At 44.7% G+C, this 11412-nt stretch overlaps 1 protein-coding gene across 3 annotated transcripts in view; it reads right to left on the bottom strand.

The window, feature by feature from the left end:
• Positions 1 to 303: 303 nt before the first annotated feature.
• CRYL1 (crystallin lambda 1) overlaps positions 304 to 11412 on the bottom strand; it is a 153373-nt gene continuing 142264 nt past the window's right edge. For all 3 annotated transcript variants that reach the window (XM_080799160.1, XM_080799161.1, XM_080799162.1), the window contains 3 exons: positions 8979 to 9084; positions 1271 to 1377; positions 304 to 877 (listed from right to left, as the gene is read on the bottom strand). In XM_080799160.1, the coding sequence (XP_080655286.1) occupies positions 764 to 877; positions 1271 to 1377; positions 8979 to 9084 (327 nt within the window). In that variant the 3' untranslated portion in view covers positions 304 to 763. The remainder of the gene's footprint in view (positions 878 to 1270; positions 1378 to 8978; positions 9085 to 11412) is intronic.

Here is an 11412-nt window from a genome sequence, read left to right as displayed (position 1 = left end):
GGTGTTGGGTTAAGTGTATTTCCTGTAGAATTTTGGAATCTTTAATTTCCTATAGACACATGAGTGCCCAAGAGTGGGACAGTGGGAGGAGCTTCCCAAACACATCTGACCACAGAACCCCAGGGTACTCACTGTGGAATCCACTTTGGGAAACACCAGCCTAAATTGGAGGAATTTTACTGAATGGCTGACAAAGGACCCAGAAGAAAGTTTTTGTTTACTCACCCATCATGATCACTCTGAAATATATCAATCATCAAAATCAAACACTGTCTTTCTCAGATAGACCAGAAGAAAAAGGATGTTGTTAGGCAATCAAAATTTTTTTATTCAGAATAGGCATTAACAAAATGAAGGTCGGTGCCTCAGAGATGCGGACCACAGGGTACTCAGAAGCAGATTAGAAAATAATTACAAAACTACTTTGCAGATTAAAATAAACTTGAAACCACAATCATTGGCTATAAAATGTAGCCATACAGAATCACACTAAAAATAAAAGGTAAAAATCTTCAGACGATTTGCTCCCTTGCTTTGCCCAGGTTACAGGGAGTCAACAGCCCCTGGAACCCAGTGCAGCTGTGACACCCAAGGCCAGGGCATGACCAGAAGACCCCTCAGCCCCCACCACTGTGGCCTGCAAAGTGGGGAGGTCAAGCTCTGGGACTGCATAAAGACCACATGGATCCCCACAGCTTCAGAGCAGCTGGATTAAGTGCTTGTAATTCCACCACGAAGGACTCCCAGTGAAGAAGGATGGTAGCTACTGGGACTGCATCTGTCTTTTCAACTTGGCAAGTCTCAGAAGACACTCGTCCCTCCACTGCCTCCTGGCAGCTAAGTGCTCTGGATCACTGGGAACTTTCACACACATGGCCTGGGAAGAGGAAACAAAATGAAAAGAAAAGAAAAGGAAATGAAAGAAAAAAAGAAAAAAAAAAAAACAGAGCATGAAGAGGAACTCATTTACCAGGAAAGCAATTGTTCCTATTTATGTGAACTGTGAATTTGCTTTCGAAGACAAAAGCTTAGGAAACCCCCAATTAACTAACTTTCCAAATCCCCAGAGGCCTACAGCTCCCCTAAGACAATCAAGATGAGCTACCTGTTCACTAGTCACACTGCTCTAAGGTCTTCTTTGACCATGATAGGACAGTGGACAGGCAAAATTAGGACTGAGGAATCACCAAAATCAAAGGCAAAGACTGGCTACAAACAGAACCTCACCCATGGCTCGGCCAGCAGAGCTCTCTACAAGGAGTCTACATACCTGATTAACTTTTTCAGCTGTGGCCCCGGAAAAGTCTGGAATGGGTCCAAAAGTCTTTAGGACATGTTGCATGCCTTCACTGTATCTGTCACAATAGCTTAACATACCTGAAATCACACGAAAACAAGAATCCACAATATCAGCAAGAACACTGCATGACTCCAAACTAAGAAATCTGTTCAGAGGGTCTCACCCGAGGTCAGATTACTGCATTCTTTCCCTCTTGCGGATGAAGGAAAAGGTACAGGAATACCATCCACCTCAGGCAGCCAGCACTGGGGAATGAGCAACCTCACCAATGTCATTACTCAAGCTTTGCATCAGATCCTGAAATCCTAAAAACAATGGGACCCTGGGGCCTCTGTCAGTGCCTCTCATGGACTCTCCCGTGAGCCTGTGTTCCTGTACTCACAGATTGAATACCACAGGAAGTCCTATTTTCACCAAAAATGTCTCCTTCAACAATGTGTCCACAAGGTGTGTCAATGGCTTGCATGCATTTTCTAAGAACCAGAGATGTCAAAGCTCAGTCGAATCTGTCTCCCATTCACTCTTACTCTGTAAGTTCTAGTTACCACTTTACTGGGTGTCTACCAGGCAGCAGGTTCCTCAACCCAGGTTGTACTTGGAGAGGTGGGCTCCGGGTGAGCGTCTCAGCTTTGGCTAGTGGATGACACCATCCCCACCCCCCCCGTCACCCACACCAGGGGACATCCCTGGCTACACTGCTCTGCAGATCTTCTGTGGCTGCAGGGCCCTTGGGGGGCCAGTGTCTCGGATCCTGAGATAGGGCCCTAGGATTCTGATGGAGAAACACCTGAAAAGGAGGCTTGTCCTGGAGCGGGGAGGGAGGGAGAAGCCCGATAGCTCAGAAGCAGCTGTGGGCTGTGAGAAGCCAAAGCTATTTTCGGTTAGAATCTGAGATGTGCGCTGAAGAAACACCATCAGGCTGCATCACCTCCCAACAGCGGGGCAGGCTTGCCCCGACCCGCTCTGCCCAGCAGACTGCAGAGCTCCTCTTGTACTTGTCCCCTACCCCCAGCCCCAGGAGGCAGCTAAGGCCGGGCCAGTGCAGGCCTGCACTTGGCCATGAGTCAGCTCCGAAGCCAGGCCCAGGTACGTGAAGGAGGTGTCTCCAAGTCCTGGAGCCCCCTGGGGATGGGGGCTGAGACACCGGCCGTTCTGCTTTTGGCCCATTTCCCACATTTTTCAAAGCCAAAAAGACTCGGTGGTCAGCCAGTCAGGCTAAAAAGATAACAAGGGAACAAATGAAACCATAGAATTTGCAGAGCTCCCAGAACTTGGCTCTCACCTCCCCCATGAGAACTGTGTATGATTAACTTAAAATAAAAATGACCATCACTGGATATTCTTTTTAAAAAGGCAAAAACAAAAAAACAAACAAACAAAAAACAGCTTCTTTGGGGTTTAGTTTTGGTGGACCTACACTGATATGAAAGCCTAAATTCACTCGGTGTCAGTTTTATTTGGCTCAAATAATTTTCTTTCCCTTTAAGTGTGCTAAAATTATATTCAACGCTCTTAGAAGAGAAACCATTTTGAAGGGTAAACATTTCAAACATACCAACGTTTCTGACGTTAGCACCTACAATGAAGAGATGGACACTCTTTAAAATAAGGAGTTTCAAAATAATAATAATGATGATGAGCTCTGTTTCATTTAACATAAGCATAACTTGACAACTCAGAATTTGGGAAGTCTCCCTAACTGTTCCAGCCCTGGCCAGTTAGCCTGAACAGCTTAGCATTTCTGGAACCCAGAAAACAACCTGTACATTTATTTCCTTTTGGAAATTAAATGTTTATTTCAGTCTATCCAGTTGTTTATATAGTCAAGCAAAAGATGATAAAATCTAGACATAAATGCAGTTTATTCCTTTTGGAGGAGCACAGACACAAGAATCGAGAACGTTGTAAAGATATCACATGAGAAGAAACCAGGGAAGAATTGGTGCGGCTACGAATCCCACACTCGCACTGAAAACAAGCTCCCTGGAGGCCCTTGTGGGAACCGACTGCACCTGCCCGCACATGCGCAGCAGGAAACCACAGCATTCAATTCTGTACCGCACGTCCCTTCCGGAGGGCTTCACGTGTTCTGAATGAGTGTTCACCTTTCACCATCCCTGGGAGGTCCATTTTAATCTCCCATGGACTTTCGAGAACTTTTTTCCCTACTGCCTTTTATAAAATTTTATCGTTTTTTTTAAAGATTTATTTATTTTTTAAAGATTTTATTTATTTGAGAGAGAGAGAGTGAGAGAGAGCACGAGAGGGGAGAGGTTAGAGGGAGAAGCTGACTCCCCATGGAGCTGGGATCCCAATGCGGGACTCAATCCCGGGACTCCAGGATCATGACCTGTGCCGAAAGCAGACGCAAAACCAAGTTTGAAAGAGATTTATTTAAAAACAGAACAAAAAAGAAGCTTTGGTATTTCAAAACCCAACAATCATCGATCACTAAAACACCTCCCATAAAGCCCAGAAGTACAAAAGCACAGATCGCCACAGGCTCATGATGAGAGACACTGTGCAAACCCAGGGTGAGCCAAGACCCGCCCTCCGCACAGGCGGGCGGCCTGGGTCACAGGTCACCTCCGCCACTCACTGTCTCAAGTGGACGCCAAAGCCGCCCCACCAGATCTCAACAACAATAAATTAAAAATTCAGTCGAGAAAGAACACATTAAATTAGGAAGAGAACACAATTTTTCCTAGACACGTCTTTTCAAAAGGGGGTCTATGTCCTGGGACAGAAGAAAGGGGGTGGGGAAGCAGAAGGAGTGAGTTCAATTTCAAGTATTTTCCATCTAGGTTCATTTTATTGAGTCCAAAGCTTACAAAAAGTCCACTGGGCCTCCCCTCCCGCTCCCTGAGGCCAACTCCTGGGCCACCCAGACACCCCCAAATTTTATCGTTTTAAAGGGCATCTATTCCAGGGCACCTGGGTGGCTCAGTGGGTTAAGTCTGTCTTCCGCTCAGGTCATGATCTCAGGGTCCTGGGACAGAGCCCCACATGGGGCTCTCTGCTCAGCGGGGAGCCTGCTTCCCCCTCTCTCTCTGCCTACTTGTGATCTCTGTCAAATAAATAAATAAAAATCTTTAATTAAGAAAAAGAGCATCTATTCCTTCAAAATCGAATATGATATAGCAAAATTCTAAAATACATTTCATAACTTCTCCTGTCTTGTTCAGGAAATATATAATTGTTCAGGAAAAATATAATTGTATATTTTCACTCTTACTAATACAAAGACAGTCTATCACATGCACTCTTGGGATGAAGAGCCTCCTTGTTTGTGGTGAAGCAAAGGAACCAACAGAGCAGGTGTGTCTAGACCCGCCCACTTCATTTGTAGGGAAAGCCTGACACCCTTAGAAGGGCTCTCCCACTTGCCCAAGTTCATGGTGACTTAGAATCAAGATCTGCACTGTGCCATGCTATTTACAATGTTCCAGGACATTTACTGCTGTCACTGTTACTTGCAAAATTTCCTCTTCCATTAGGAAGTAAAAGGAGGGTTTTACTTCATCTCCAGCAAGAATTTTGGCTTCCTTATGCTATGAAAGAATTGAGTGGCAATCATTCCACAATACCAATTTCACTGGAAATGTCAAAGAGAAGAAACCATTTCACTTTTTATCCGGCTAGCATGTCCTTCCTTTATATTACTATGAAATTTGATCTTCCCCTATAGTTTTTCTTCTACACTTCCTTGCTCCCTGTCCCCCTGTTCAACAATATACTTCCCCAAATTCTCTAAAGCTTAGCTTTTTAGATGACTCTGAACCCAATTTCTTGAGATGTTTATATGAAATAAGAAAAAATGGAGAAAAGAATTGATTCTCAGGACACCTGGGTGGCTCAGTTGGTTAAGTGTCTGCCTTCGACTCAGGTCATGATCCCAAAGTCCTGGGATCGAGTCCCATATCAGGCTCCTTGCTCAGTGGGGAGCCTACTTCTCCCTCTGCCTGCTGCTCCCTCCTGCTTGTGCTCTCTATCAAATAAACAAATAAAATCTTTAAAGAAAAAAAGAATTGAGTCTCACGAGATTAGACTTAGCTTATCTTGCTGCTTTCTAATTTGGAATTCTTTAGTTGTGAGCCCCCAAAGGCAAGACAGTGTGCTTTCTTGAACTTTCAGCACAGCCCACAGTGGGCGGATAGGCAGAGAGTCTTCCTCGGTTTGCATTTACGGAGCAGGCACGCAGCCCTGTTGTGATCGTGGAAGCACACTCTGGGTGTTCGGTTTCTTGGCAAGCCCTAACTGCTGCCCACACCAGAGGAGTCTGGTTTTCTCAGTGTATAAACCCACACCTATGTGAATTCACCTGCTTTTAAGAGACAGAGTTTCGCAGAACTTATTAAGGAAGATCAAAAAGGCCCCAAAGCACAGAGCAACATTATCTAATTCCCACCTGAGTGAGTGAGATCTCACCTGAGGTCGGGGAGGTGAGGCGGGTGGAGACAGAAACCTACCTGGGGGGGGGGGGGCCTGGGTGGCTCAGTGGGTTAAAGCCTCTGCCTTCGGCTCGGGTCAGGACCGCATCGGGCTCTCTGCTCAGCAGGGAGCCTGCTTCCTCCTCTCTCTCTGCCTGCCTCTCTGCCTACTTGTAATACTTGCCTGTCAAATAAATAAATAAAATCTTAAAAAAAAAAAAAAGAAAAGAAAAGAAACCTACCCGGGGCCCCTTAACTCCTGAAAGTCCCAGGGCTAACAGATCCACATAAGTGAGCCAAACCCACCACGTAGGCATGTCAATTAGGAAGATTAAAGAAAAAATAAAAAAAAAAATTTTTAAAAAAGAGAGGGAAAGAGAGAAAGCATCTACATACAGGAGGAAATTTTATGAGGCAGGATGGTAAACATCCGCTTGGACGGGAGATGATTTCCAGAGGCTGCCGATTCTGAGACAGTCATTCCCCAGGCAGAAGTAAACCCAGGAAGCACCCAGAATGTGGCCAGGAGTAACAGGGGGCAGTTCTCTTTGCTGAACTAATGGTCTAAAAGTTTTGCAAAGAAACAAACCAAACTGTTAAAGTCTGGAGATTTCCCCATTCTATTGTAAAAATGTCTTACTTCGTATTCATTCTGTATTTCTTTTTGGGAGAGTTAAAAGAAAAAACTGTAAGAGTAGTGAATTAAAAAACGAGACCAAACTCTATATGAACAGAACAAGGGACTTCATCTGTGTCAGCCATCTATCCAAGCATTTCCACCTGGCTTCATTCTCACACCGCCCTTGTGAGGTGGGCACTGTTGCCATCCCCATTTTCGAGGTGGGGGAACTCGCTTGCACAAAGCTAGTTAGCTTGGAAGGCAGGGGGACACCCAGGCTGACCGGCTCCACTGACCAGCTTCCTCATTCTGAGAGCCTGTCCTTCAAGGGGGTTGCCTTTAGAAAGAGACAAAAGGCAAAGTAGGCGTGCTGGCCTCCAGCTTTTCGGGTGCCATTCTATCAGATTAAAAACACATCCTAAAATATTTTTACCACTTCTAGATAAACTGTAGCTTTAAGACTAATAACTAGCCTGAACCTGAGATGCTGGCTTTATGAAAACAACATCAGAAAAAAAGAACCCCCCCCCACGCCCCGCCCAATCTTGATATATTCTGGATGACACTGTGAAGAGTAATAAACATTTCCATTGGTTCCAAGCCAGATCTTGTAACAGTCTAACTCTGGTCTTTGGAATGCTCTGAAGTTGAAAACTACATCCGTCCACCATTATCATATCAAGCCAATTAGGTTTTCTTATCATATCTGCTTTGTCTGAAAAATTGTTACAGGCCTCCTTCCTGTCTGCCACACTATTTGGTTCTTGAGTTTCTGGTTTCATTGGCTTCTGTTTCTATTTGTTTCAGAGTCAAAGCTGCTCTCAGTTGTCTCCCTATTGATGTCTCATGATACCTGACCTTTCTTATTTTTCTGAAGAAAAAAAAAAACTTTAAAAAGAGAAAAACATGGTGGTTACCGAAGAGTGTCTATATATATAGAAAATGTTCAAATATGTTAGCCACTTTTAAGGTTCTGGCTGAAAAACCATTTGAAATTCTCCAAGACTTTATTTTCATGATACTTCAAAACTCTTGTTTCACTTTTATGAGGGCCTCTTTCTTTACATTATCTTCCCGTGTTCAACTGTCATCCCACTACAAAAGCAATATGCTCATGCTAGGAGACAGTTCCCTGTTCCTCCAGTGCCTCTTGGCCATGCTCAGTTTTAAGGAAGAGTCAAGTCAGTTGCTGAAGCACATTTGCATGATACACAAGACCAGTCCACTCAAGCCACCATATGTGTCCTTGCAAGACTACGACTGGCAAAACTGCCTTGACTTATTCACTGGAAGTTATACTTCACTAACTCTGGTGGCAAAAATTGAACTATTACCAAGAGATCATGGAATTATAAAATCTAAGTCAAACAGACTCCCAGAGGTCACTTATCCCAACTTCCCACTTCATTACGGGTGTCTCTGCCTGATACTGAAACATCCTGACAGGTGGGCAACCGGCCCCCGCCTGGCCCACTCATCCACTCGTAGCATAGCCCTCTCCCTCATCGTCAGCTTCAGTTACTAGAGACTTCCTGCCATGTCCTGAGCCTAAACTTGTCTGCCTGCCACAGCCACTCTTTCAATCTGGTTTCACCCTCATGTAAGACACAGACAGAGGTACGCATGTGCACACACACACGCACGCGCACTGTTCTCTGGTCACCTTCTCCTGGATAAGCTCCAGTTTCTCACATTTTTGTTAAATGTGGACCATGAAGTTGAATATAATATTCTTTTTCTCTTTTTACTTATGTTTTACATGTTAATAATATAATTATTAAAATAATATGGCAATAATTGTAGAAAATTATAACACAGAAAAGCAAAAAGGTAATAAGAGTTACTTATAATTTCAACACCAAGAGATAGCAAGTAGTAATGACATTTAGGTGATAGTTTCCTAGATTTTCATTCATAGCTTTTAAATTTTTTTTAAAATTTTAATTTCATTTTATTTTTTCAGTGTTCCAAGATAAAATTTATTTTGTTTCAGTTTGAGTCCTTGTTTTTCAAACACTTAAAATGTGGCTGACCATTTCATTCTTGAAGGCTTTCTCCCCTTTCTCAACGTAGCTTTCTGTTAGAGTCACTAGACCGTGGGCCTGTACCTACCTCCCTGGGCCCTTTGAAGTCGGCTTCTGGGGTAAAGGATGGGCCTGCCCTGAATGGCTGCCCGTGACCTAAAACAGGCAAGTCACACAGAGAAGCTGCTCATATTTAGGCAGAAGATATGTACAGCAGAGGTGGTCACTTCCCTTAACTGTTCATCTTACCTCTGTAAACAATTGCATCACCTTTCTCAGGAAAACCCAACTTTATCTTCTGCCAGGCTGGATGCCATGGGGCAAAGTCTCCATGACAACACTCTCACCTGTCTGTCTTTTCATTCCCACCTGAGTGCTGTCTGCCTGCAGAGCCCTGAGGTTCCTGGATTCCATGTGCACTGACATCTCAGGACACGGCCCCTATCTATGACTTCCCAGGGCTGGCACTGTCTCCTTCATATGATACTGTTTCTATTCAGTTGTTAAAAAAAAAAAAAAAGGCAAAACTGCACTGTTGACAAAACCCATAAGACCACTGAACAGCACAGAATTCGCATCTTCACCCTGATGGAAGCAGAACATACCTTCTGCGTTCAGATGCATAGTTTCTAGGGGTCCGATGAACGCATACCGCATGCCAAGGCCATCTGACATGACAAGGTCAAGGTCACTCGGAGAAACAATTCCTTCCTGAATGGGGAAAATGGGGCAGCACACAGATGAGTCCTCTGGAAAAACAATTTTCTTGCCTTCACTTTTCAAACCAACTTCTTTAGACTACGATCCCAAAATACTCTCCAAAGTTCTCTAATAATATTTTCAGCAGACTTAGCATGACAAAACTGTAACATATAAACAGATCCTGAAAAGAGAATATTTTGTGAAATGGTCAAACAGCAACTCACTTTTTCCATGGCTGTAATCAACCCGCCTGTCTTCCCTTCTCTGCCTTCTAAGCTGTGTTATCACTCACAGCTTTGGAGAAGGGGGAGAGGATGAGGGGAAGGGGGAGAAGTCAGAGCAGGGTATTGGTAGAAATGGCCAAGAAGGACTTTCTACATATTTGCCTGAGATCTGGACGCTAAGATCAGAGCCATCAAAAGAACTAAAGAGTCGTTCTCCAGGCTTTGCCTGCCTGCAAGCCCAGCCTTGTTCAGCTTTTAATGAGTTTGTAAAAATGACATTCTTTGATGAAATGCAGCTTAGAACTGTGTGTTGTTGGCAAGGTGGGGCCCTGGAACCTTCCGCAAACGTGATTGGCAAAGCAAGAGGCAAGTTGTTGTATGTTCAGGTTAGAGGTCAAATCGGCCCTCTGTGTTACTTGGCCTGTTTTTGAGACGGCCTTGACCTCGCACCACTTTGGAAGGAGCAGGGATGCATCAGCACAAATTTGTGTGATCTGGTGCTCCACTGCCAGTTCCTCTTGGTCTGAGGCGATTTTCACCTTGGGCATTTCAGCTGTCAGAAGGCAGATGGGGAAGCCTTCAGATTTTCCCCCAAGTCTGCACTGGTCACACCACTAGAATGACTGCTAAGTCTCCAGTTCATATTTTCTGAGTGGTTTCTTCCACAAACAGCATGGTGAGGAAAGAGATGCTTCTGCAGGACAGCTAGGCCAAGTCTGCCTTCTGAAAAGGCCACCAAGTGTGGCCGCGCTGGCTGATACCTCCTCCGTTGGCAGCCTCGGCGGCCCCCAGTTACTGGAATCCTGGGGTAGAGGATGAAATGCTGTGCTGTTGGAAATCTCAGGTCTGCCCTCCCCACAGGAGCACATCCACCCAGCACCCATGAACAGGCTCAGACAAAAGACCCACCCCACTCTGTCACATTTGTTCTGGGTTACAGAGCCAATCCTGTACCTTTCCTTGGAAGGGCTGTCTGTTGTCCTATTTGAGAATATGTCCATGTGGCGGAGGAAAGCTTTCAGCAGAGGGCTTCACCAGGCCCCATGGCCAACAGGGAGAGCCGAGTCTGCCCTCCAGATGGCCCAGGGGAGGCCTGGGCTAAGCCCTCCATGCTCAGGAAATGGAGGCTAGAGCTCCCCCTGCTGTTCCTCCTCCTCTGGGGCCTGTGACATCTCTGCTTTCCAGATTTCAAAGTCACCCACGAGGTTGAGAGAGGAAGGGAATTTGTACCCTCTAACTCGATCACCTACATCGGCTACTGAAGGAAAAAACACAAGTGCTCAGGTCCAGGGTGTGTTTAGGCCACCAACGGTGATGTTGGAGTGGGGACCAGAAAGGGGATGGAGTCAAAAAACCAAGAAGACAGAGCCACCCATGAGGGGCATGTGACTGAGAAATTTCGAGAGAACTACCTTTCATCTGGGCACATGTACCCGAATGTTTATAGCAGCAATGTCCACAATATCCACAATGTCCACAATAGCCAAACTATGGAAAGAACCTAGATGTCCATCAACAGATGAATGGATAAAGAAGATGTGGTATATATATACAATAGAATACTATGCAGCCATCAAAAGAAATGAAATCTTGCCATTTGTGACATGGATGGAACTAGAGGGTATTATGCTGAGTGAAGTAAGTCAATCGGGGAAAGACAACTATCATATGATCTCTCTGATATGAGGAAGTGGAGATGCAATGTGGGAGGTTTGGGGGGAAGGAAAAGAATAAATGAAACAAGATGGGATCGGGCGGGAGACAAACCATAAGTGACTCTTAATCTCACAAAACAAACTGAGGGTTGCTGGGGGAAGGGGGGTCGGGAGAGGGTGGTGGGGTTATGGACATTGGGGAAGGTATGTGCTATGGTGAGTGCTGTGAAGTATGTAAACCTGGCGATTCACAGACCTGTACCCCTGGGGATAAAAATACATTATATGTTTATTAAAAAAATTAAAAATTTAATTAAAAAAAATTAAAAATAAACTAAAAAAAAGAACTACCTTCCACCTATCTTTGTGTGTATGAGATAAACAAAGATGAGTACAAACTATACATAAGTGGTTTAAGGATAATTACAAAGCCTACCCCACCCCCAACCCACCAACAC

This window comes from Martes martes (genome assembly GCF_963455335.1).
Source record: "Martes martes genome assembly, chromosome: 3".
NCBI classification, from domain to species: Eukaryota; Metazoa; Chordata; class Mammalia; order Carnivora; family Mustelidae; genus Martes; species Martes martes.
The sequence above is the reverse complement of the archived record's forward strand: the minus strand, read 5'-3'. Positions and strand labels throughout refer to the sequence as shown.